A 27,663-nucleotide genomic window follows, 5' to 3' on the forward strand; every position below is an offset into this window, starting at 1 on the left:
AATGGGCCTTCACGATGCTGTAGGCATTATTGCCGATTAAGAGGGCATCGGTGCCGAAGAGTGCTAGCGCTTGCAAAAAAATACGTCGTTATAAATATGCAGTCTTGGAAAAAAAACGTTTGCTTTACCTCAACTTTTAAAGCTGTAAAAAAATGTATTTCCTTAGATTTATTTAGTAAACTGTTTCATTTTTACAGCTTAATTGCGCATTCATGATTTTCTTAATTTCAGGCTATCGGCTGCATCCTTTGAGCTGCCTCTTTTGAACTTTTATCTTTGGGGTAAAGCACCACAGGTGTTTGACCTCTGATGGAAAGACGTTTCACCTCGGTGTTGATGGGAGACACATCTTTTTTTTTGTGTGTAACGATTTCGTCCTTAGTAAATCTCAAAAAGGATGCAATTTATGGTCTCGCAGGTAAGCACCTCCAATACAAGCCATTTTCTTTTTTTATATATGCCTTGACTAGTGTGACCCCTCAAACGTTTATCGTTAATCGGCAACCATGTTGGCTCATCGCGCTCTTCCGCTGTCGACTTTCACTGGTCTCTTAAGTCAACGAGAAGTCAGCGTGAAATGGCAAAGAAGAACCTTCAAAAGTGAGAAAAAAGCTGACTATCAACGAGAGATTTAGTTGCTGAGTGCGCCGTTTATCCCAGCGGACGTTTTAGAGCCCTTCTAAGCAGAAGATTTTTCACAAAACAACGATTCCGACATGATGATCCGTCGTCGTCTGCAGACGCCTTTATTCGTTTACCCCCGTTTGCTCCGGGATACTCTGTTTCGTCTGCTAGAAACCCCAACGAAGGTGGTATTATTCATAACAGCAGCAGAAAATGAAGGGCAAATAGATAGTACGCATAGGATTCACTGGAAGCTCCGTATGCGTGTGTCTGTATTCTTGGCCGTCTGTTCCGCAGTCTTCCCATTCTTTGCTTAAATGTCTGTGAGTGTCAATGCTTTGTGTATGTGTGTGTGTGTGTGTGTGTGTGTGTGAGTGTGTGTGTGTGTGTGAGTGTGTGTGTGTGTGTGTGTGTGTCTGTGTGTGTGTATATGTGCGTGTGTGCGGGGGAGTTAAAATTTATTCACGGCATTGCGTGTTCTACACGACCTTCGTACGTGATACATACATAACCTTTAATTTTGGCGTAAAATATTTAGCACATATTCACACGCACTTGGGTTAATAATTTAGCCATCCTTCCGCGGTAGTTGGGTGAGGGGCAGCAAGCAACGGGGGGAAGCTTCCCTCAGCTGGCTGCTACTCTACACCAGACTACGCTGTTACTCAGCCACCGGGCAGAGCTCTCTACTGCAAAATTAAGCACACATAGCATTCAACACTATTACGCGTATAGTTTTGTATAGAAGTACTCCGTATGGACAGGAGAAGGTGGAGGGCGCCGACGAAATGGAATGAAAGCGGTATCTATCTCCGCTGTTTCGTCTGCTGCCTGCCTGCCTGTCTATCCGACCACCATCATCACCATCTGTAAGTAAATCTGCTAGTTCGCGCACTTCATCGTCTGGCCCGGCCTATTCGAGCGACGTACAAAGCCAGACCAGCATCAAAAGATGCACAGAAGATCACACCATCTTTCTCTCATCAAAAGAAGAGAATTAACAATGCGAAACTCTTCGGAAGTCGATGACCGGAAGATCAGTTTCGGCTGCCTTAGCATCAGACTGCGGTCATTGGTACTCGGCATCGGTGACTTTCCTGTGAAAAGAATGGTGGATGATCAGTGCCCGCCGCGGAAAGCAAATGGGGTGTCAACAGGTAGCGTGATACTGATCGTAGCTCTCGTTAATAATTTCACTTGTTTCGAAGTCAGGACAGAAGCACGTCACAACGAAAATGATAACGATGACGTTGGACTGCGAGAGTGTACTGCAAAAGATGAATCGATTCACGTACAACTTTGGTGGACGTGTTGCGTATCTCACAGGGTGACTAGGTATTATACCCCACATGGGAGCTGGTAAAGGGGGTACAATACTTATGCAAGTGCTGCTGCCGTCATAAACTGTTCTACGCAAAATATATAGTTAACAGGATTATTTGTGCTTTAATACAATCGAATATTGTATATTTCAGAGGTTTTTAAACACACTTAGATTCTGTTTCCTAGGAACGATCACAGAAGTGACTAACGGTCGGAGAGAGGCCAGCAGCAGACAAGAGAAAAACACTGAAAAGCTAATTGACCTTTATGCAGTGAGATGAATGTAATCATTCATTTCTGGCAAGACACCACAATAGCCGATAAAAAATGTTTGCACACATTAGATCGACCGGAGCTATTTAGCGGGCCGAAAAACGGGCACTTTTTAAATCCCAGATGAAATTTGGGAAGTATTACGTAAGAAGCAAAGATATCGTAGTAAGTAAATTTCAGTTTGCCAAAGATGAGAGCGTTGGTAAAATCTGTCGATGATTGGTGAATACGTTAAGGAACGAGGCCATCAATGAAGGAATCAACAAGTGAAGTTAAACCTGGGTTCTATAATTGGAAAAAGGAAGTACATCAAATGCCAGCAAGCTTCTAGTATCTGTGCGGGTGTTTTTTTTTTTATCTTAACTCGAATAGTACTGTCAACTAGCTGCGAGACAGTATTGAACCTGATTTGTCAAATTGGCCGCTCATGACCCTCGTCGTTCGCGCATCTACTATACAAAGAAGTGCGCGGAAGGTCGGGGACGACGGTTGATTCCCGCTGTCGGCCGTTTTTCGACTCTGACGTTGGTTGGCACGGAAGGTCGTACCAGCTGCTACTGGTGGCGCTCTGTTTCGTCACTACCCTCCCTCTCCTCCCGGACGATCATGTGCTCGCTTTCTCCACTCTCTTCCATTTGAAGCTCTGCGGCACCTGGTAGCTATTCACTTCAATGTGTCCGTAGCGCATAGCAGAAACGGCATGTTTGAACCCTCGCACTGTGTCTGCTTCCGCCGTCAGCTGCTCTCGGTGGAGCGCCCGCTGTGTCTGTGTCAAATATTAACTATGCTTAAATATTTTATCCAGAATTAAACATATATATTCATTTACGTACTCATGATCGTAGTAGAAGATGTGGTGATGGCGGTGCTGGTAGTGAGTGTGTATTGTCGCTATTTTATTGTCGTTGTTAGTGGCAGTATACGATAGAGATATCACTTGTTGTAGTACCACAGCAGCACCACAGCTAAGTCTTGGTGCCGCCGGACCATGACGGTGCGCGATGGTGCTACGCGCCGCCACAGTTGGAAATGTACGCTATTATGGCGGGCTGCACCCGAGTGTGCTTATGGGCCGCCATTTGCGGCCGCCCTGGCCGTTAAAGGCGCACCACTGCCTTTGCGGCCGCTGGAATATCGCAATGGAACCGTGGAAACAGTACACGGCCAGTCGCTGAGCTGCTGTGCTGGCAGGCTCTTCCTGTATGCGCGTCTATTCAGCGCCCGACTGCAACGAGTCTTACCGTGGCGCGGTGGTACGACGTCGGCCAAGGCTCCACCAACCAAGCGTAAACGAGCAGGCTGTAGTCGGGGCTGAATATTTCATCACGCCACGTCACCGGAGGGCTTCCCCAGAATCTCTGACAACACTACGCAGTGCCTGCCGTGGAAGGGCATCCAGGCAGGCAGGCACTAGACGGCAAGGACGGCTGCAAGGCTGCGCCGCCTTCCCTACCGTCATCCCCGTCCCCCATGCCTCCACAAACGCCCCATCCCGAATTCAAGACCGAAGATCAAACGCAGGAGCGACGCGACGAAGGCGCCATCTCGATGTACGCACAAGGCGGTTGCGCATTCAGCGTAGAATCACAGAGTGTCTACGAAGCCCTAGTTATACATAATACTTGTCCTTCGGCTCCCTATCAGTTGGGTGACCACACGGGCGCTCAATTCACATATCGTCCTTGCAATCTCCTTCTTTTTCCAGTGCTTCCTACCTCCTCTACTCGAATGTGGTACGTTCAGACTTGACTTAAGATACCAGATGACTGTCGATTTAGCCTCCTCTTTCGATCACCTGCTTTTTGAAGACTAATTTTCTATTAATCGTCTATTTATCGATATACGTTTACTTAATATAACGGTAACCATACCGGCCTATCCCAAGCGCTTTCTGGACACGATATCATATGGAAAGATAAACGCGTTAACTTTATTTATAGTAAGCCACTAGTCGTTGAGCGAACGAAACGACCGTTCCACCTTCTTCTGTAAGCACAAAACATGCAGAATCGAATACAAAGGGAAAAAGCTTGGATTCAACGTTCTATTAAACTAGATAGATGAACGATATTGAATGATTAGATTGTGTTTGAACGCATTAACATTCTACAGCCCGATCTATAGTGTTTCCGCCACTTTTTTCTCATGTAGCTATAATAAAACCGATGCTAGCCTGGTATTGCACTCGATATCACAGAAACCGCTTTCTATCGGTGACCTTCGTCAAAGTCAAAGTGACCAAAAGAAACTTACGCTTTTACTGTCTATTATTGTTAAGAGTTCGAACCGAGTAGTTTTTTGCACATGACATACGTGTTGGCTTAGCCTCACTGAGCCTGAACTGACCCTAGTAAAATTACGCTGAAAAGTAGTGCCGCGTCTATGGGCTTCATTGACGGTCAACTTCTCCTGCTCATTCTGTCCCGTGGCGATTTCTGTTCTTACCTATTGGCTCCACTGAACAATCTCTCGCTAAGAATAATCTACTAGAAGAACACGTAGTGGGCTAATCGAGACAAAGTGGTTTATATATAATAATGTTCTGCCACAGATGGACTATCTATGGCCATTGTGCTACCGCCGTCCAGAATGGCGTTGTATAATCTCTCTCTAGATATTATTTTGCCCTCAGTATAGATTGTCGTGTTCAGTTGTTACTGTCATCGATTTGTGCATTATCGAGGTATCTGCGCTCCATCCATGTTCTTGTTGACCATTTTCATTTTCGGGTCTGGAGGCGGCGCGAACAGGAAATGCGATCGATTTGCACGGCCATTTCGTAGTCCTTCTTCTTCTCCTCGTAGTCGCATGGGCGAATGGAATAGCCGAAACGAAAAATTGAAGCCTCCACTAGCATCTGTCTTCTGAAGAAAAATGATGATTGGTATCGAGCAACGCAAAGTGGGCCACGGAAGCAGCCTTGGCAATGTTACCGCTCACCACCAGATCTAAACAGCTCCAGCGGTCTGTGGTCCACATTGGGGCCAAGAGCTGCGCGAAGTCTCTGAGCAAGCCACAGGAGCAGCGGCAATACAAAACTGGAAGTCGCCACGGGGGTAAAGTCTCCCGGAGGTTGGAGCAGTTGGACCTCGCTGCTGCTGCTGCTGCTGCTGCTACCGCCACCGCCGAAGGAGAAACGAAAAAACATTGGCTGCCGCAGACAAGCGTAACAGCCAAGTACCGCGCCGCGATCGTGAAGAAGGAGCAATAAAAAGCTAATTCAATAAAGTCATGTAAAAATAATCGACCTCCGCTTGCTCCGAGCAGCCAGAGAGGACGGTGAACAGTGAGGCAGACCGGCAAGCAAAGCAGGCCGCATGAGGAAGTGGGTATCTAGATAGTAACTTGAAGAAGTCTATGTCTGTCTGAGGGTATGTATGAGGGTAGCTCTACCGGAGACCCGAATGCTAAACTCTAGGGTTTGCCCGAGTGACCCCGAGGGAAAAAAACTGACTTTTTTAGTAATGGCGGATCTATCACCAGGTAAATAAAAGTATGAGTAATCGTTAGGGAATCAAACAAAAGGAAAAATACAATTAAATAACTTGTTATGCTTATAGATCAGTGGTTGGGTGAAATGGCCATTCAGTGCCACCCCACATACGACAAAGGTTTTATCGGTGAAAATATTTTGAATCGACAAAATAGCTGATAGTAATTACTAGTGAATGCACAATGGATACTAACTAGTATACACGTTTTAATCGAATCGTCAGTGATAAAAGCTATTCTAGAACTTTTACTAAATATTTATATTACCATGCTAATTTAGTAAAATATGAGCGTTCCATAGATCAAACTTCGTCTGTTAGTTGATAGCTCATTGAATTAATGAGATAGCGTCAGCTTTTTTTGAATGGAAAGTAGTTTTTCCAGATCTACAAGATACTGATTTATGAGAATGTCGAGGAAACTCTAAAAATTAAGGAAGAAGTAACTTAGTTCCGCCAAAGATCGCCCTATTCATACGCCTACAGGCTAAAAGTCTTTGGATACAATGACTTAAACTTCAAATTTCAACTGTGATAACCTGTATATTGCGCAACAATAATAGAACAATTACATTTCTGGAAAATGATACGTATTCTTTGATATCCAATACTGACCTAATGCAAGGAATTCTAGTGGCGTAACAACAGCAAGCTTATCTGGAGAATGCGGAACGTACCTCGGGATCGTCGCTGGTGGTCTGATCTATTACACGTCGGTGTATATGATATTTTACAGTAGCTTAGTTTGAGTGTACCGTTTATATGGTTGTGGGTTTTGGAAGCCCCATTTTTCAAAACCCTGTATTCCACGGTCTCAAAAACAGTTCGGTATATTTCTGTGGAATGTTGAGTCTAGGGCCGCGAATAAATTTAAGCAGATCGGACGTAGAACGTTGAATTCAAAAAGACTGAGGAGTGCGTATGCATTACAGTGGCATATTATATTATAATATGCCTCTAATATATTATAATATATAATAAGCATATATATATATATACGCTTTTAATTGGATACTGCAGGCCATTAGGCCACCGGCAGTCAGGCATATGCTGCGTTTTACTATCCCCCCATGACTCTCTATGCAGGCAAATATCTAACAGACCTCGCTAGAACCGACTCTTGTACTACTCTGCTGTGTGTTTGGCTGTCTTTTCGTCTGCTTCTGCTCATGAACGAGAATGAAGGGATGCGGGAAAAAGAGCTGCCGTATCGCCCACTTTCGAATCGAAGCACCAGCACAACCCCGACTTTGTCGTTGCACCTCCTTCGGGTCTTGAGTGGAGAAAAATAGCGAGTGTAGTAGGGAAATTTGTTTCGGTTTCTGCTCGCCTTCGACGCTTCCGAGAGAGTTTTCGGGACTACTGCTAATACTAGTTCGACCACTACTACTTCCACCGTGGATTGTGGTGGCGGGCTGGTTCTTTCCTTCGTCAACAGGAATAGCAATCGTTGGCGAGTAGTCGACGGCCGCTCCCGTGTAGCCGATGTTGCAGGCTATTCGGTCGGTAGGCCCAAAATGAAGTTCAAGTAGGCCCTTTCCGTCTTCTGCTCAGGCTTCCGGCCTTCTTTCGGTGCTACTATCGGTATGTTGGTTTGTTTGGCACTTTTCCTAGCAGCGTAAGCCATAAGAAGAGAAAGCGCCTAGTTGCAGGCGTTTCGGAAAACAGCGGGGAGCTCTCCGGGGTCCTTATGCACCACTAACAACGCTATCTCGAACATTGGCGCAGGGTTGTCCACGAGCCATCGCCGAGGGGCCGGCGACCAGTTCCACAAGAAGTGGAGAATCCGAAAGGCCCCGTTCCCGCTCGAGAATGCAGCCTGCGTGCAACGAGATGACGGCTGCCACAGTCGCGGCCTCTTCTTCACTTCAGCAGCTTTGCCGGCAGTCGCGGGGCAGACTCTGCTGCGTTCTCCTTCTCACAGTAACGTAAAGAAGCAGAAGGAAAGAAAGACAGCGAAACCTGCCGCAACCTGCCGACTGGAAAAGGGCGATCCGAGCTTTCACGAGCGTCTTCTTGTACGAAAAGATACTCAGGAGAAAGAGGAGGCTCTCGTCGGGGGCTTCTCTGACGGGGCTGTATCATCATAGAGGCAAGCACTTCTGCCTGGCTGGAGAATGGAGCAAGAAAGAGCTGAGGCTTGCAAGCAGAAGCCGCACTACCAGTTCACTCTCTGTCTGTCGGCCAGTGTGTGTACGTGCGTGCATGTGTGGGGGTGTATGTATAGGGAGTTTGTAGCATTGCATTTTCCTCGCTGAATAATTTACCACCGCTTGAAGGGGGGGGGGGGGGGGGGGCATAGCTGAGCAAAGTGGAGCAGTAGCAGAGACCGGATATATGTATGAAGCGGAGCCATGGAAGACCGAGGCTGCTGGTAGTCGTGGCGGTGGCCGCCGTGCGGCGGCAGCGGCGGACACAAGCTGCTGCTGCAGTGAAAGAACGGAAGAAAACTCAGCGCAAAGCAACGGTACCAAAGAGAGAGTAACACTGCGAAAAGATAGACGACGACGATAGCTGGCGCGACGGCAGCCTGTCAGAGCTGTGCGGCCGTCGCCTATGGAGCAGCGGCTGCGTAACGGGCAGCGGCGCCACGAGTAAGAGACCCTCTGCTGTTCCCCGTTGGTGGCAGCCCTCTGTACGGCCTGCTCTGACGATTGGAATGAAGCTACTTGCCACTCTCGGCTCTCGGGCTCCTTCTGTCTGACCCTCCTCTACCTCTGTTTTTCTCTGGCCCCCTGCGTAGACCAACGAAGCAAGCCGGAGAGAGGAAGCAGAAAAACCAACTGCCAACTGAAGCTGGCGCAGCAGCCTCGCCGCTCCCTCTTGTGACAAGGGTCGCTTACTGCAGTAGACAAGCTTATACTGCTGGTCCTAGTGCCGCTATAAAGGGGGCTCGTAGAGGATCCTTAGCTCTGCAGGGCCTGTTCTCTAGAGGACACAACAGAGGCAACAGAACAAAATGCCCATAGAAGAACTACTATCGATTCAATGTCCTTTACGCGGAACTCGAAACTTTGTGTATCAGGACCTTTGGTTCACGGTCTGGCTCAATCTGCGAATGCGGTACACGTTACTCGCGAGACCGAACCAACTAAAACCATCTCCACTCATCGAATACGTGGCGCTCTTATAAAATAACTAGGCTGGTAAAATGATTCCCAGCTGTGACAGTGCGCCCATTTAATGGAAAATCCGCTAAAATTTAAATTGACTCCATGAAAGATGAACAGGAACCAAAGATATCACGTCAATCAATGAACAAAAAGAGAAGCAAGATTTGCAAAAATTAATCTAAGTGTTCAGTGTATCATAGACTTCATATCCATATACACTATATCTGCCGTAGTGATGCAATACTTGAGTAAATGGCATGTTGCGTTTACAGTATGGATACTACAAAGGAACAAAGTGAACCAACGGATTCTCCATCCAGTTAGGATTCTGTTTTCCCGCGAGGCGCACTGTACTCCTTTCATGACGCATTTCCCTGGACCGCCCTTTTCCCCTGAGCCCGCAAATCAATTGGACATCCGGCAGCCAATGAAGACAAAGATCCCCACGATCAACCGCAGCGCCCTCCCACTCTGCTGCCAACTAGGAGCTAAGCCCAGCTGAAGGGGCAATGCGAAACGCCGTTAGGGAGAACCCCACCATCACCACCACCGCCACAGCGAGACGAGGCCGACTGGCGCCCGACAAATTCCTTCTTCTGTTAGAGCTGCGGTGCCGCACAACAGAAGCGGTTGCCAGAGTTGTTGCCCGTTGGCAGCCGTCTGACAGCAACAAAAGGAGGAACGAAGAAACAAAGTGAACGCCTGACGGGTCTAAGAGGCGCGGCGGGAATAGCAAGAAAATGGCGGAGACCTGTCGAAAGCCCACCTCTCACTAAACCAACAGAGCACCAGCGGGCAGGCAACAAGCAGACAAAAAGGAACCATCACATCTTCTCGTCTCTAGACCTAAACATGGCAGCTTGGCCTGGTTTACTCTGTAAGCCCCCTTTGGTGCCTGACCGAACAGGATGACGACTGGAAGGAAGCTATAGTACATGACCGAAAGACAAACACATGACTAGCGGCGACCAAAGGAGGATCGTTCTCCTGCACACACATCTTAATACACACCAGATCTGTATCCTGACATCGAGATAGCAAGGGCGAACCATGAAGCAGACGGTAAGGATTGCTGAAACAGGAGAGAAAAAGGAAACAACTAAAAACAAGAGATCCCCCTCAGCCAAGAACAGAAGCTATGGCTCTGCAAGGCGATATAGAATAAATTGACTGGTGCTGGCCGCAGGATAGTTGTCGTTGTTTCACCAGCGGAAACATTAACGAACAGAAGACCAGGCAAACAACAGTAAAACAAAAAAATACATGGAGGTGAGAGGGGGAAGTGTAGTCTCGAAGGGGACGCTCTTCGTAAAGAGGACGAACACAGGGACTAAGAAAGCAGTAGTGCCTCTTGTGGTGTGGTGGAACATCGACGCAGCAAAAGGCTGATTTGCACATAGGGTTAAGTTGGTCTATGAAGATAGTAGCCTAAGTTGAAGTGAATTAGTTAGTCGGCTGTCTGTTGCCAACTTTTGCTTTAATTTCTGGGCAAAAAAGCTTTTAGCATCAGTGTATCGTGGGCACTCGTTTTTTCTCCTAGAATATACTTCGCATGTTTAATACATATGCACAGCAATACGAAACTGGAGGGTAGTCGTTGCCAATTGTTTTATTGCAATCACGTAATCTACGCAGGATTGATGGCAGACCGAGTTAGTATTCGCAAAGAAAACGTTAAACTAGGAAAAGCAGGAACATAGAGATAAAATCGTTGCTGTTGCACCGGAGATCGTTCGTTTGGCCTCTGTAGACATCTGCGCTCTTCTATCTATATCGGTCTTTACGCTGTGCGATCGCGCAACAACATGACAGCTCACTCAAAACTGTCCTTCTTTTTCATCCCTTCGTCAAAAAGGAATGAACTAACTATGCATCAGATCGCAACGTCCCTCTTTTCTATAAGTAGCGCGTTCCTCCTTTGGTTTTGCTTTTCTTTAACGCAAGACCCTGCTGCTGCTGCTGTTACCCAGTGGGCCAAGTTTCAATTCGTGCTGCTACTGCCTTGCCAACAATGGCGTTAGCTACTTGTGCTGCTCAATGATGCCCTTCGCACTGCCGGCTGCCATGAATAATGGATGGGCCCTGCCCGGTTCAGGCGAAACCGGTGAAGGATATGGATAGGGCTATAGTCATAGATCGAATGGGCGACACGGAAGAAGGCAAACGATGCAGACAGCAAACGCATGTGGCGATCGTCTTCTCGCAGTAGCTCTTCTTACGCCATGGCGACCGATTTATGGTGGCTGGCCGACCGACCGGCCGGCCGGAGGGTGCGTATGCATGTGTATGCTGCCACTGTTGTTGTTTTTATTTCAAGATAGAACGGGTTGCTGCCTATGCCTCGCTGGTGACTCTAGTTAGACGAAATAGGGTATTGATCGTGGCGGCGTCCCGTTCTGCTGAAAAGAAACTGAGGCCGGCAACTTCAGATACAAACGTTGTGTTGGACTTTACTGAGTAGCGAATAGCGACGAAAGAAATGCTTCAGCTCGATCGTGGTGTCATCCTGACAGAAGTTTCGCAGCCTTGTGGGTGCAGAGCTGTGAGTCGACGGCGGGAACCATGTCTGTCGTTAATAACGACGTGGTGAGTAGGCTTCGGAACTAAATAGGAGTACCAGTAGAAGGTGGGCAATGACTGATGAAGCACTACGATCTCGACTACTATGTCATATGTAGACATCATTCAGATGTTTCATCGCCTCCCAGCCGTACACGTAAGGCTCTCGGGGTGCTTCAATAGACTATAGGCCGGCTTGAAGAAGGGCCCAGCCACTCTCCATGAGAAAATAGCTTGGTCTGTCCGACCGACCGACCGCCCACCCGCCCGTGCACTCGTTTGTCTTTCTTCGCCTCCGTTTACCGGAGTACCGCACGTATAGTGCCACATATGATCGCGGCGGCGGCGGCGGCGTAAGTACGTGTAACATGATGTTATATATACGTATAGAATAAGCACTGTCGGTACCGATACCGGCCAACTCTAACGTAAAATTCAATTCATATTATCATATCTTTGAATAATAGAAATACGGTTCCAAGCGGATGTTTGGAAACATTCGTTTGGAACACTAGTTGGATAGCCATTATAGTTCTAACTCAATTGTAACCCTATGGGAACAATGAAACACTATCAGTATGCTTATGACATCAGTCTGAATTATCGCTGAGTTGTAAATTCGGGTGTGTTAAACAGTTTGTTTTGAAGTAACTAATACTTCCTTCCCAGAACATCTATCCGCCCCGGATGTTTCATAGATTGTGTTTATCGATGAAGGTTACTGTCAAGAATGAGCGGATTCTGTTGGCTTCAAAGTCGTAATCCATCCTTAACAATCGTGCTGTCTAGCACGAACCTCAGGAGACTCTTTTCTGTTATATCTGATATCACGCCATGCGGCTATCTATACGCTGTTGTGTTCCGCAAATCGGAGTTTAGGTTTAATAACAATGAAAAGGTTATCTTAGTTGAAAATGCCCTTGACAATGCATCTCAATCCTATTGGAACCACACACATTTACTATAATCCATATGAAGCTTTTCGGCACGCTTGTATTGCCAAATCCATGCAGTACCCAGTAGACGTTGTGTACTGCTATTAGTCGTCGAAAAAACACAACGTTTTTTCATTATCACTATATTTTCAATGTATCATTGAACCACTCTCTTGTAAGTCTGGGCCAGAAGCGACTTAGGGGATAGGATTGCCGCAACCAAACTTATCGATATAAATACTGAAATTATCTCTTCAAAATTTTATCGAAGAAAAGGTATAATTAATAATGCGACCAGTTCCATGGCTTGATTGCTTCTTTTAATTATAAGAAGGAACACAGACACACAGTGAGCGTTTTAAAACAATAGGCTCAGAAACGTCTACGGTTATTTAAACAGTTTTCAGATGAAGATAAATCACACATTATTGCATTTCATTAGATTGCAATTAGCAGAAAATCCATTATCTTCTCTCTACAAAATTATCACCACGACATCAGGGCGTCACTTCGATAGAGGGAAAAAACAGCCAGTCAACAAAATGAACGCTATAACTAGAACCCAGACCTCTTATTCATCATGACGTAGAAGAAGAAATAAAGTATAGAATAGGATAGTACGAAGTATCACAACTCTAACAGACTACAAAGACTGATTCAGGTTCCTTATGACGGTCTAGCATAGCTAAAACAACCTTTATTGAAACAAACCTCGCATACACAGACATAAACGTATCTTTCCGACTGTTTAATTGTTCTTTCATGTGCATGGTAATCAGCTGTTTGTAATGCTTGTACGGCTGCTCCGATCACCTGTTCCATAGGGTATTTTTCTTGTGGTCAACCTTCATTTTTGTAATAACTTGCAGTTCCCGTTTGTCCTCTGAATTCATATGCTCTTATAGTGGACATTTGTTACTGGTCGTAAAGAGCTTGTCTATTGTCGAGCCTTACATCTTTCAAGCACGTCTTGGATTAACAAAGACGCCACTTTTCAGCCCATGGAAGGAAGCTTCGCGTTGTTAGACAGACCTGACATATCTGTGATCCGCTAGTGACAACGTAGCATAGCCTTGGGCTTTCGTCGCTTGTCGTAGCGTGCCATAACAAGCATCGGTTTTATCTCATTATGGATATAACTATCGCTGTTCGATTTCGGATTCGGGCGCTCCGGTCAACTTAGCAAAGCAGCGCGACGATGGCGAAGAAGGACCAATATGAAATATACAATAACAATTTGGTCCTACTTACATTACATATGACCCTGAACTGACTTAGTCACACGACAAAGTTAACTCTTTAGATTTGTTTTGCAAGCATGATATATAGCCTCGCATCGCAGTAAGTGGACCGAGGTCATCTATTCGGTACAATAAACTTAATTTGAAGTCTACAATTGTCTTGTCCGAAGGCGTTTGAAGAACATTCTGCACGTTACACGACGCCGCATTAGAAACAAGTAATTCGTATTTGAGCATAGTGCATGTGTGTTGAGACTAAACAAAACTCCAGAAAACGCATATAATTACATCAACACATACGCTATTATCGAAAATATTAGAGTTATCAGCTATATATATATATATATATATATATATATATATATATATATATATATGAATGTACACTTTTAGAAACACCATCTGCAGTTTTAGCTATTCTCCGGTGAAAATATTCGAATGTATGAGATGTAGTATTTGTGGGTTCTCGTCAACCAGGTGTTTGCTTGAATGCCTTAGAGATGTGGAATGGAGTAAAATTATAGGTACCAATTAGCGTTAGGACAATCTGTTTAAAATGCTGAAATTACTTTGGGTAACTTCTTTTTTAACAACACAACTCTGGAGGCAACCTTTCTCGGGAATACATTAGCTTTAAAGAGCGTTTGTACGCCTAGCCCACTCGGATACTGTCTCGTTTCTTAGTTTCTGTTTAATTCTTTCGACACTCTGCCTTTTTCAATCAAGCCTATCGTCGTTATCTTCAAACCCTTTAGCCATCGCAGAATAGTCGTCGACGCAAAGTGCTTGCTTCTTTTCTGGCTCCCGCTGTCGCTCCTTGGGTTGCGGTCTACGTTCGATTCCCATCTGCCCATTTAAATCAAGAGGTCTAAACAGACAATAGCGCGTTCCTCCTGAGCGAGCCACCCACCACTATTGCCGTGGCTGCCATCGTCGTTGCTTCCGCCACGCTAAGCTCTTTTCTCTGTGACTCTCGAATCCCTCTATTCCAAACCTTACTAATTCTTTCCCTTGGTTTTTCTCTTTTCTGTAGCCTGCGGACCGACCTCCACAAACCCACTTTCACAACAGTTCTGCTAATATAGATGACGGCAGGAATGCTCGGAGTCCTTTGGTAAGACCATCTGAACTGGGCAATACTGATTTGAGCAGTAGGGAAGAAGGTAGCTCATCTTTTCGTCCTATGACAGTGAGACAGGGCAAAACAGAGGCAGTCAAAAAGAGTGAATGAGACACGGGAGTGCGAGACGGTGAGGGGGTTCTAAAAGGGGGCCGCAGAACACGACTAGCTTAGCAAGGCCCCTCGATACTGCTTGCACCCTTCCCTTCGTCTACTGCCCTGAATGCCCCCGATAGCGCACCATATTCTCTGTACGCGTCCTCATCCACCCCCCGCCTTCTTTCTACTGCCTGCTGCCTGCGGCTTAAAGGACTCTCTGTCTGCACAAACCTAGAATTCCTCATGGCTTGCTTTCTATTGTAGCATGGCATGCCTCGCCATCACATTACAACCACCCAAGTCCCCCAACAGTCGGTCCGATAGAGGGCCTTGGTCTGGGTCTCGGCGTTGAGGCAGCTGGATAGTAGATAGTAGTTGGGAGACGATGTGCTGAGGGGGGACGTGACGCTGCCGCCTGCCGCTATGCTGCTTGATAGTGGCACAGTCGACCGACTAGCGTGCGGTGCCTGCCGGAAGGTTCCGATCACCTCAAGTTAGACCAGTGCTGCTGATGCTGCTGCTGCTAGGTTTGAGCCCTTTGCTCGTTCGAACCGCGTTTCTGAAGAGGAGCGGCGGAACCCCAGTCCCTTGTCGGAAGAAAGAGGAAGGGAGAGACAGAGGGCAAAGGGAACGGAGAGCGGAGAGGGCGGCAGCAGCAGCATCATCGGAGCGGAGGTTCTCTTGGCTCCACTAGTGAATTATGCACTAAGCGTTCTCCCGTCCTCGAAAACCCAGAAGAAGCGCCGGACCAAGCTGGGTCGAGTTGGTCCTGCCCTCAACCGACGTCCCCAGCGTCATCCCCTGTTTGGCGATTCTAGCGCTACCTCGTGGAGAAAGCTGGCTCTACAAAGATGCCACCTACCGATATAAGCGATTCTTGTCGACTCAGCTTCGCCGATAGTAATAGTGATAGTAGTGGCAGTGGTTCCTTGTTCCCGTCGACCGTCAGAACAGGCGACTGCTTCTCGTCTCTGTCTCCGTCGCAATTCCACCCCCCGCAAAACAGCTCGACAGCAGCTTGACGACGATGCATCCGGCGAGAGCCTCACTTACCGCCCACCGCAGATGATCCTGTAGTATTAGAACTAAAGCTAAACTCGGGGTTTCCGGGGAGGGCGGGCATTCGGGCGTTGGAGCGGCTGAGGTGGATGAGGAATAGAAGTGGGGAAGGGGAACTGAGGAGAAAGCACACCCACATACAAAGGAGGATTTACACAGAAGCACGGGATCGCACACACTAACACAGAAGAGGGGTCGCAGCAGTGGTAGACCGAGGACTCGTAACGGGGGACACATAGGGGAGACAGTGATGCCAACGACGTCGCCGGGTGCCGGAGCAGACAACGGAGATGAAAGTAGAAACCCCCGCTGTCCTCTGCCTGTAAGCCCGTCACAATGGCACCGTAACTAGGGTATACGAATGCTGCAAAGGCCTGAGATCTGAGAGAGCTTAACAGGCTGGCTAACTCCCCACCCGATTAGCCCGGCGAGTTTGTGCAAGGACTCTACGCCGATTCCAAACGTTTCATGTTCTCTCGTTTGCTGAACATAGCAAGCATCGGAGTGTGTTAAAAAAAAAGTGTCTCACATACATTGCACTACTCCTCGTAATAGTTGTAATGCTTAACTAGTGATTGAGGCTTAAGAAATTAAGTAACAAGCTACAGTAGCTTTTTTACCCCCCCCCCCCCCTCTTGTTGACAATACACAAATGTCAGCATAACACCTCAAAACAACCAGCATTGCATCATACAATATGTATTCGGTTACGAAGCTAACTAGCACACTGAACAAAAATATAACAAATAATTTATAATTTAATAAAACATCTTTATCTGCGCTGTCCTTTTTCATAAAACGCACCTTAGGAAAATTCCGGTCTCCCTTGAGCTATTCCGTTGGGGGCAGTCAGAGAAACGCATCATTTCGAATGGTCACAAAGGAAGACACAGCATACCCTCAGACCTGCGGCCCCCTGGAAGAGAAACAACGATGGTACATCCGCACGAGACGCGTATCTAGGCTCTTTGGTCATTGGGAAAACCGAAGTCGTGCCATGCCTTGGTGGATAGAAGCCGTCTAATGTCTTTTGTAATCAAGGCTCTCCAGTGGCCTTTCGCGTTTCTCGATTGCGGTAGTTGTTGTAACGCCGGCAGAAAAGAGGTCGCGCGTCTCGACCAGGTTGGGCATGACAGCATGCTGGATCACTCCCGGTAGAGAAGAGAGTCCATCGTCTTTTCAGCTTCTGCCGTCTGAACGAAGCGCCCGTGACGTAATGTACTACAGTCAGAGGCTTTCTTTCACGACCAATGGAATGAACCACTAGGACGACGTTAACGGGAGGTCGCTTAAATACACCTAACGGGTCCTAATCCCCGCGCTTAGTCGTCTCGGATCCCTAAATCAGATCTCTGGTCTGTTCCCCTTCTTACAATCCTAACGTCCCAACGTCTCACAGCTCGTTGATGTTCTGCTGGCATGGCCAGCAACTCTGTTACCGTCCTTCAGCAGTTTAGCCTAACCTAACAGCAGCACTCAGATGGTCTCGGGAACGGCTCCCCGCTGAACAATACAACGAACTAGCGAAGACGGCAAGTGCCAAGCGGTGCCGTAAGAAAGTCAAAGAGAGAGAAAAATCTGCCTCCTGGCTGCTCTCTTGATCGTCGCCGAGAGAAAGCGAAAGTAAAGGTGCGCCTACTTCCTTTCTGGCTGCTTGTCCTGCTACTGCTCGTGCCGCAGCCGCCAGGTGTGCAAAGTGCGCTCCAACTACTCTTCCTTTTTTCTGACGAAAAGAGGAAGAGAACCGACCTGAGAAAGGCGAGGCGACCAGCGAGCGGCGTAACGGCTGACGGCCTGAACGAGCAAACGCCTTAGAGACTAAAAGGGCCGCCTTAGGCGTGAAAGCTGTTTGGGGACGAAGCGCTGCGGTAGTTGTAACAGGAATTACGCAGCCGGCGCCGCGTGTACACGAGTCCAACTCACCCAGCTAAGCAAGGCGAAGCGACCCAGTCGACTGAGCCGACCCGCCCGACTTGACCAAGTCGTACCCCGAAGTAAAACCGCTCAACGATCCTACGAACGGTAGTTACCCCGCACTTAACGCTCGCCATTGGATCGTGTACCCAGGGCAATGGAGAGGTCGGAGGTTAGCGGAAAACAGCGAACGGACAGCACCCTAAGGGGCCATAACGTACTCACTAACGGCCCAATGCTATGCTCGGCGCAGCTTGTGGCTGAACATGTGGCAACTGTATACGGCTGTTTGCTTTGATGTACCTATGTATGTGTGTGTGTGTATCTGTACGTGGGTGTGTGTGCTGCGTACCTCCTTTCAATAGCTCCACATAAACTACAGCCGAAACAGTCAGTTAGCTTTTTTTTTTTAACTTAACCTCTTTTATCTGTTCGCCGAGAACTTCGGGAGAAACTACTCTAACCAAGAAAGAGAATGTTAAAGATTAGGTACTTGTACCTTGTTTAACTTTGATGTCTAGGTTGCCACCAGTTTAAACGAAGTATGAGTGCTATTTCTCGTGGGACGCGTTATATCCGGCTCCGCTGCTGTTTCCTTCAGACCAAAGGGACTCTCCGAGTATATCACATCAGATGTGGTTAATACAGAAGGCAAGCAATAACATCTATAAAAACATTGATAAAAACTAGTGGTCGAAGGTAACCGGCGGAGCATGTCGAGCGGATTCTTAACAATGTTGTCAATTATCAATGTAAAGCTAGGTTTAAAGGCTTCAAGCGTCAAAGTTGCAGGGTGCAAGGACTAATTTGGCTAGGATAAGGCACTATTGTGGCTTGCGTTTGTGTCCTATATAGAAGTTATAGGTAGGACAAATCGCATTGCATTGTTGTACATGAAATATTACTCCATGAAAAATTCTTAAAAGTGTCAACGCTCCTGTAATCCATAACTTACTTTTTGGGCTCATTTTATTTAAATAAAAAGGAAAACTATAAATTATTAAATATTATCAGAAAAGTTATGAAATACTCCAGTGACTCTCTCATTGTTCGGAAAGTCTCTTCGGATTGCCTATGAATGTAAACCCCTGAAAGGTACGAGGTTCGAATTAAGTACGAATTTCTCCCAATATTCAAGCCTCAGCTGACAAATACTTCAAAAAGGTAGACGGTATTATTTAATATTAGCTGAAGTTATATTTGAAGACGTCCTATTTTACAACAGAAATAGGGTTTCACGTAAATAAACGCATGGAAATCCAAACTCATAGAAAATAAGAGAATTGTGCCACAAAGGAATAGAAGACGAACATCAGCTATGGCATGGACCCGATATTTACGCAATTTATTATGTATTCATAAATCACATCTCTTCTAAAAAAACACTTCCGCGTTAACGTGAGTTCTATATAAAGGTCGGCTGATCAGGTGGAAGCCGTTTAACTTACCTTCACCATGACAAACACCACAACATAACTTATTATTATATGCTGTTGTGATGTATTTATGTATTGTTATTTACGAGTCATATCGTAGGACAAATACGCAGGCAATGCCTGAACTATCTGATGAAAAACGCGCTCGCGAAAATTGTGCAAGCTAATTGTTCGTTAACGGTAAACCAGCGATAATATACCCGGGAAAATTTTCGCTAACGGGTTCATTCTTATTCCATGTCTAAATGTAGTAGAAGCTGCAATCATTGATAGCGACTGTTAGAATAGGGCTTCAGATAAAAAAAAACCTGATTATTCTCAGATATGTTAAAAATGACCGTGTTAGCGATACGTGGGGTGTATTTGTTATATAAACAGTAGAATCCTCAAAATTTGGATTAGTGGACAACCATCTTTCTCTACGACAATGTTATATTTAATCTGGTCATTATGAATTTCGCCTTGAAGACTCCGTAAATGATTATCGAAATTTGCTCTTTTTGCGACTTGCCAACCTGGTTATTACAATTAAATAATTAAAAAATACCCTACAAGTGATACACACAGAGTATATATGTTTTTCTGGCAAACGCAAGATATAAAACACCTGTTACAATGACATCCACGTTTAAATTTGTTGTTCGATGATTCCCATCAAAGGGTAGTATTATATTTGTGTTTGGTACTCGAACAAATTGCAGGAGGAAGTTGATGGCCCTGGCATTAGGGGAAGCTCTTTTTTCCATATAGATCAGGTTTTGTATGGGCACAAACAGATGCTTTCCAAAAAATGCTCTTAACAACATTACATGAATTTAGACCAACGTCTTTCTAAATTAATAAATCACATAAATACATTAAATTAAAACAAATAAATTAAATTAAAAAAGTTAAATCCGACGTACATTATCGGCTTACCTATTAATCATGTACAATTCTGTCGGTTCCATTTTTGAGCTAGCATTAACAGCCCTAATATTAACATAAAGCAAATCCAGTTAGCTGAATCTGATTTCAATCTCGTATATTACTATACGCGGTATATTAAATTTGGCAACCTCTATGTTATTATAGGTGTCGCTTCCTACTGTTCTTATTTATCGAAGTTAACTTAAATGAACCAGGCCGTCCGCGTCGTCGTGCAGCTGTATGTCAAACGTTTACCCAATGTAATTTACGTGCGCACCACCGAAACAAAGACAATTTCAGTGTCCTCACTCAAATAAGCCACATTATAAATGTCCTGCGAAACTGTTGAAGTCGGTTCTTCTTTTAGACCTTTTTCCGCCTGCGCGATGGTCGATTTACGATCCATCATTTGCTATTATAAGATAGGCAGTTTTAAATTTCCAAGAAAAAGCCTAAGACGCCTTATTCTGTACTGTATTCTTATAATATTTTTCTCCAGTTAGGACCGCGAGCGGCTTTCCCGGTATTTTCGTAGTTGCCGCACTCGGTCCGTGCTCTCGTCAGCATTAGTTGCGTCTGTATAGTATAGACATTATTTGAAATGTAAACGACGGGCAGCCGAATTTGCCGTGAATAAATGATTAGCGCATATATGCAGCTGTTTAGAAATATCAGCGGGAGCAGTAGCGGCTGAGGTCCTACAAATTTCTAGGTTTAAAAAAATCACCCTTATTGCGTTTCATCGAACCAACGTTAACCGCTACGCCTACCTCTGTTGCGTTGTCGAGCACCTACGTCCAAACGAGTAATCGTTCAATGATCATCCGCCTCAGAGGGGGGCTAGGTCAAATATATGTGAGATTTCGGTTCACACTGATGGACGACGCTGGTGTTGTCGTCTCGATCTTTTAATTCAACTTACGAATTATTATAATTTATTCTTTTGTCTTCTTTTGTGTCTCATGGACTATTGTAACGTGGTTATTTAGGTTATAGATTTGTCATTTAACTTATTGTTTTCTGGATTTATCTGTGGCACTAAAATATCAAACATACGACTTCAAGAGGCTTCTTTTTCTTAGGTCCTTCTGTAAGGCAAGTGCAAGATCTGCAGAACTACTCAGCGAAAAAGCATTATAAATTATAAAGCATTGTAGAACAACAACGGAATGCAACAATAAAGCTCTGATTATACGACGACACCGTTGTACTACAATAGAGGTGCTCTCGTTGTCTGACTGACCTGAGTGCCCAAGACGATTGGGCGCGCTGAGCATTACTACCAAACTTTCATGAACAATTAATCCATTGCATTGAGTAAGAAGACTCTGTGAATATCGTCACATTTTGCTAGAAAAAATAGTATGGATCAAAAAGTTTATTCCTTTTCATCATACAGTATCTGTTTGAAAGTTGCATTCTTTTTTTTGTGCAAAATTGAAATAGCAAAAAGAAAAAACTTCTGTTTTAAATCTTCCGACTCTAGCCCAAAATATGCTTTACTTCTTCGCTGTGACCCAACTGTCTACTGCATGCATTTGCGTCCATAAATATTTCTGTGCCTATCGTAGAACTTGAGTACCCGTTACAGACTAGTCATCATGTGTTGACCCCTTTCTCCTTACATGCGTCCTCACTGGCTGTTAGGGTCATCTTCATCTTACACTCACAAGTCTATTTCACCCCGCCTCACTAGTCTCGAGTAGAGCGGGGCTCACTACACAAGTGTCCTATCAACTCAGCTCGTACTAGTCAGCTCCAGAGAGCCAGCTGACTTGTCAGAGCCACTGCTCGCAACGCTGCTGGGCAACGGAGTCCGCTGGCCAAGCCGAACGTGACTCCCTGTGGAAGGAGATCGAAATGATGATCGTGATATCTGGCAACGCCGGGTAGTTTCAAGAAATACGGAGACAGACCACTAAAAGACGAAAAGGACTGCCTGTGGTTCTGCTAACCGGCCGGGACAGCGTTATCGGCCCAAGCGGCAAGTAGGTACGGGCTAAGCAGTAGAGCTGCGTGGCACGCCGGCGTAGCTTGAAGCAGTACGAAGGTAAAAAATGCCCTCGTGGCTTTTCTTCAACAACCACCATTGAACACAGAAATACAGGAGCTGCGGACGGTGCAGACTGTAAAAAAGTAAATAACAGCGGCGTACGCGAAAGTTCATTCTACGGGTACTAGCTGTACAAGAAAGAAGGACCCTGCTATTGCTATGCAACGACACAATCGACCTTTGTTCTGTAACCATTTTGCACAGCCAATTTCGACACGGAACTAATTCTAGCTATACCTTAGGGTCGGAAAATGATAAAGTGAACTTCTGAACCTATATCGGTGGAGCTTGACGAACGTTGTGCTACTGGCTACTAGAAAATTATTCTGCTTGAAATGAGACTAACGTTTTCGTTAGGCTTGGCTTTCGATCGAAGTCTAAAGTACCTATTTACTAATTCATTCATTCATCTATTCTGCAGCGTATATGTGCTCGACACGCGAGACAGTCTCCAAATTTTCCATTTAACAGCGTTTGTTAAAACGTACGATAGGGGAAAGTCGACGACAAAGTGAACGTCCAATCTTCTAACTATACAGAAGGCGTTCATCGATGTCGTTCTAGGCTCTCTCGGTGGCATCCTTGTAGATTTCTATAATATATCAAATACTGGGTCCGACCCTTTTTTGTTGCATCGGAACGTTGCTTTAGCTACGACTATTGACGCTAGCTTAATGCCAAGTAACATCTACAAGCCGTAATCTCTAACAAATACCGTTCAACGGATTCCTAGATAGATAATTTCTCTGGCGCAATGGATTTGCGACAGGGTACACAGTATTGAATAGGTAATACCGTTACCACCCAGGATGGGATGAAAAAGGGTCATTCGACCGTTTCAAGGCCTATCGCTCTCAGTTTAACTACATTCTATTTTCTACCTAGTATGACGATGAACAAATAGCAAACAAGTTGTTTGAATGAAATTATCATTATGTAACCGGTCTTCTTCTAGATTCGTTTCTGACATTATTGTATCCAGTATAAGAGACGTACTCCTTTTCCCTTGCAAGATCGCCGTACAAACTAATAATATAAATAGCTGTTCTGTGAAACTGAACGACGGCAACTTTGTGCCACACAGTACCGTACAACAATATTATATATATGCTACTTAATGACCATGCTAACTAAACGGGGTGTACGTACCAGCTTCTTATAGAAGTATCTTGTGTTTATATAGGATATATTGCTAAGGCACGTCATCTTTGTCGAGTCGGCTCGTAGCAATCTATCGCAATACAAAAAATGTGCAGGTAATCACTCTGTAAATGAAAAAGGAGGCGCTGTCCTTATTTCGTTTAGCACCTACCGAAATTTGTCAAGCCATTGTCAAAAGCGCTTGCGTTTTTTGTAATGCCATCTTTTACATTCTACCTCGTGCTGTTTCGTTACGCTATAGAAAAGCACGCGGCGGTGTCATATGGGTGTATTGTTTTTCTCTACTATAAGCCAGCTAGGATCCCTCAAATACGTTATTTGGCCTTCGACGTTCGTTCTCAAATATAGCAACAGATATATATGTTTTTAATATTTATGTAGTTATCTGTTTTTGTTATTGCAATGTGTGTATTCTCTTGCAGCTTGTTACCCAGCCACTAGTGGGTTTTTGTTGGCTTAAGCGAGCTTTCATACTACAAGAAAAATCGATTTAGTGATGAAAAAAAAACAATGAAAACAAAAAGCAAGATCAGGCGAATTGTTTGAAAGTCGATGTTCATTAAAGCTGAAACTGAAGACTTAAACAGTGGTACAATACGGAGATTATAATTGTCAGTAGGTCGTTTTTCGATGCGACTGTATTATAAGTGCTTTAATACGTTACGATTACCATACACCGTTGGTATAATTACTATATATTTTCAAAACGGCGCCAAGAACTCGCGTCGAAACTCTGGAAGCAGCGAGACAATGAAAATATATTGGCACTTTGTCCTAATCAATAGAGTCCCGGGTGATCTCATTTAAACGAAAAAATAAGGTATCTTCAGCATTATCCGTAGCCATTTTATCAAATGTATCTCTCGCGCCTTCTGCATACACTTGTAAATCTCTCAACAAATTCTCTCTGGGTCCCGTCACAATGCCCACTGCTTAAATAGTATTCGCCAACGACCGAATTCTACAAAAGCACCATAATTTCACACTGATTTTTTTGTTTTTGCAACAAAAAGACTACACCCATGATTAAGCCCATGGGCTTCGTTTGCATCGTTTTTTCCTCCTAACACATTCATGTACATGTTCAGTATTCAAACGAATGGACAGCAGAATCCTGTACCCTGTAATACCAATTTCGATTAGCAAATCAATTACGTTCAAAAATTAGACCAAACTTGATAATCACTTACTAGGAAAAATGGTCTTCACAGCCGCGTAACCCTGTACAACTTGAAAACTAGTCGAAGTAAACGAAGCTTCTATTATGCAGCATGGACCCAGCACAGCGCGAGCAATTGTTACTAGTTTGTTCTATCTCTTTGAGAAAACATTATGTCAGTAATAGCTCACTCTTGGAAAGGACTCTATCAGTTCTAGAGACTCATATATATAGACCCCGACCCAGTTGATTCCGGTGCTGACGCGACCAGTAACCCAATCTTAGCGCACACGGGCAACAAAACTCGCAGACAGATCAAGTAGGAAACGTTTAACAAGAAGCTTGTTTTTACCTTTTCACGTAATTAGTTTAATGGGAAATTTTTAAAAACTCACCGGAGTAGAGCTGATACAGTGGCGAGGCGGCCGCATCGGGTCGACTGAAGGGGTGTTCCTGTACGTTGGTGAGTACCGCCCTGAGGAAAAGCAAGGTCCAGCGGCCGATTGGGGTACCCCGGGCACAACACCGCCCGGAACACCCGTTACGCCAGGCACACTCATGCCGACGCCCACGCCTACACCTAGGCCCACCATCGACTTCTGTACGGCCTGCTGCATCTGCTCAAGCGCCTGTTCCAGCCTGACTGCTTCGCCCGGCAAAGGCGCAATGGCCTTATGCCTGTATCAGAACACCCTTAAAACACAAGTGCGCACAAAGCGGCACGCAGCTTCGACTGGTAGATTGCTACTCTACACACTCGCGCAGGTTTCCCCGTTTGAGTCGCACTTGAGGAACGCGTTTTGTACACTCACTAACCGTTACTGCCACTGCGATTGTCAAGAGGATAGGGGTGGTGGAAGTTAAATCTACATGAACTTCTTGCACAACACTAGACTGAGGGCGTCGTCGGAGACGTATTGTAGTCGACGCAAAAAAATAGAGGACAAGCTACGAACAACGTTACAACGCTGGCTTACAATAGTAACGACGATGGTAATTCATCGACAGAAAAATTGCATTTGCACGCCATCGCCGAATACATTTCGCTTCAAATTTATCACATTGCCGTTCCTCGTTATCGTTCGATTACTGGACCTCTGTCCGTCTGTCTTTCCTCGGTAAGCACGTACAGACTGGTGTCACCCAGCCGCTTGCGCACCGACCAGGCCACCGTTCAGGCTAACTGTCGTCAGAACGGGTAACGAACGCCACGAACACCGAATTCTTTCTACAGTTCACCAAATTTCACTGATCACTTCACTTTTTTGCGTCGTGCCGCTCGTTTTTAGCTAGAACAAGACAAAACACATACACACAGACGGACTTAAGCAATTCTACTATAAACTACGAGATCTGAACTACAAGATGTGAGTGTGATGACTTTCCTTTATCTTATAGTGACTGTTCGCCCGAGGATGAGTCTCGTAAAGTAAAGGGACTTTCTGCGACGTTGCCTCTCGATGACGGCCTCGCATCTACCATTGTCGAACTGCCATCACAAGTCTTTTTCAGCTCTTAGACAGAAGCCATCTGAGGTTTCTGATTCTGTTATGTTCCGTCGTTGTCATTGAAGTAGTCACTTTGGTGGCACAAATGAGGCGAACTCTGGATGCGATTAAAATGACGTCGTATATATGTTCAGCGTGTGGGGCACGTCGCGATTGATTAGGCCGGGGCAATGCAAAGTGCACGAATCTACTTTGTTAAATATCTAAGAAGAGACCACTAACAGCGTTCGAGCAGCCGTTGTGCCTCGCTCGCCCAGTTGTTGATTCGTTTAACTCGATTGGTTCAGACTTTTAGCTGTAGTTAGTTTTTGGCGCAACGTCACGCAACGATGCTACCTAGACGATTCCCAACTATAGCATAGTGGCCTTAAGCCTTTTAACCTAGCTGAACTCTTGACCGTTAGGCACAAGCGAATATTGTCACTCTCTGCTTTGCTAAGCTGGTCGACGCTTGTCTCGACGGCGCTGCTCGTGTACTCTTGTGCTGCTGTTGTAGCCCGCAGCTGTAAACCACCAGCAAATACCGACAGCAGCAGCAGCAGCAGCAGCAAGGCAACAGTAGGGAATTAATCGAACGCGTTGTGTGTGCATTGCTAACGAGCTCTCACGCTTCTCTAACTCGCGTTGACCAGGACATCTTCATGTCCTGTAGTCTGTCCAGACATCTTAGGGGCGGGCCTGTGATTCGAAGCCCCACCCTCTTGACGTCACGCGCAGGCTCCAAAGTGAGAAAGTGCGAGAGATAGAGTGAGAGAATGCCTGTGTGTCTGTGCGTCAATGTTAGCTCTAAGTTGAAAGAAGCCGCCAAGAACTAAGTGACTGCTCTCACAGCGCCCTCTTGCACTGCTATCGTACAACTCTAGTTGCTGCTGCTGCTACCGCCGCTCCAGGATGACTATACTACCCTACTTTGCGTGCAGTCTTCTACCACTACCACTGCTACTTCTGGACCGCGATCATCCGAGCAGCCCCCAAACAATCGAGGAGATCCATCACCCAGCAGCGGAAGAGCCTCCTAGATTTTTGCTCAGACCACCCCTGACGACCCTTTCCCTCGAATGAACTCACATACGCACACATTCACACTCACAAATGGAGAGGGAGCGGGAACCTCAGACGTTTGCCTCAACTTTCCCACTGCATTCTAGTGAACTTACCAATCATCACTACCCTCGCTCAGCGGGCTTAGACAACTATACGTAGCCCAGCACCACGCGAATGCACGCGCTCTTTCGTCCTCACCTCCTCGAACGCAAGAAGCATCTGCTTTCTGTTCTTCTTAGAACTGGCCTTCTCAAACGCGCAGTCACAGTGTTTCCTGCCACAGCAGCGAGACCGCTTAGATGTTCATCATGTTCTCTCATGGAAACCTTTAAAGGCTTTGCGTCCATGTCGTTGCATATACAAGATGGACTCCTGAACCTTGGATGGAAGGAACACTAATGCTTGCTTATGCTGTATAAACAGCCCGAACGAACAATATGCCATTCGGCAGTTTTAATGGGCCTCGTAGGTTTCATGCAGGGTGAGCCTCCTCTGAGGAGAAGATGCGTTTCTCTTTCCTACTAAGAACTACCCTCGTTAAGGTTAATTGAACAAACGCAGATTTCTCTCCCTGCACTTGGTCAACATTAAACGAAAACGATGTGATCATCAACAATATTTCTCTTTAGATCGTCAACCGCT

The 27,663-nt window shown here is 45.6% G+C and overlaps 2 protein-coding genes across 3 annotated transcripts in view; one reads left to right on the forward strand and one right to left on the reverse strand.

The window, feature by feature from the left end:
- acj6 (abnormal chemosensory protein 6) overlaps positions 1-26,683 on the reverse strand; it is a 54,328-nt gene extending 27,645 nt beyond the window's left edge. For both annotated transcript variants that reach the window (XM_022803207.2, XM_022803199.2), the window contains exon 1: positions 24,865-26,683. In XM_022803207.2, the coding sequence (XP_022658942.1) occupies positions 24,865-25,086 (222 nt within the window). In that variant the 5' untranslated portion in view covers positions 25,087-26,683. The remainder of the gene's footprint in view (positions 1-24,864) is intronic.
- On the forward strand, positions 2,032-20,445 carry LOC147758226 (uncharacterized). The gene is made up of 2 exons (XM_086983878.1): positions 2,032-3,953; positions 20,262-20,445. Exons 1-2 carry the CDS (start codon positions 3,691-3,693, stop codon positions 20,443-20,445), a joined length of 447 nt encoding a protein of 148 aa, XP_086840004.1. The 5' UTR covers positions 2,032-3,690.
- Positions 26,684-27,663: the final 980 nt, after the last annotated feature.

This window comes from Varroa destructor, unplaced genomic scaffold, assembly GCF_002443255.2.
Source record: "Varroa destructor unplaced genomic scaffold, Vdes_3.0 BEIS01000001.1, whole genome shotgun sequence".
In the NCBI taxonomy this organism is placed as follows: Eukaryota; Metazoa; Arthropoda; class Arachnida; order Mesostigmata; family Varroidae; genus Varroa; species Varroa destructor.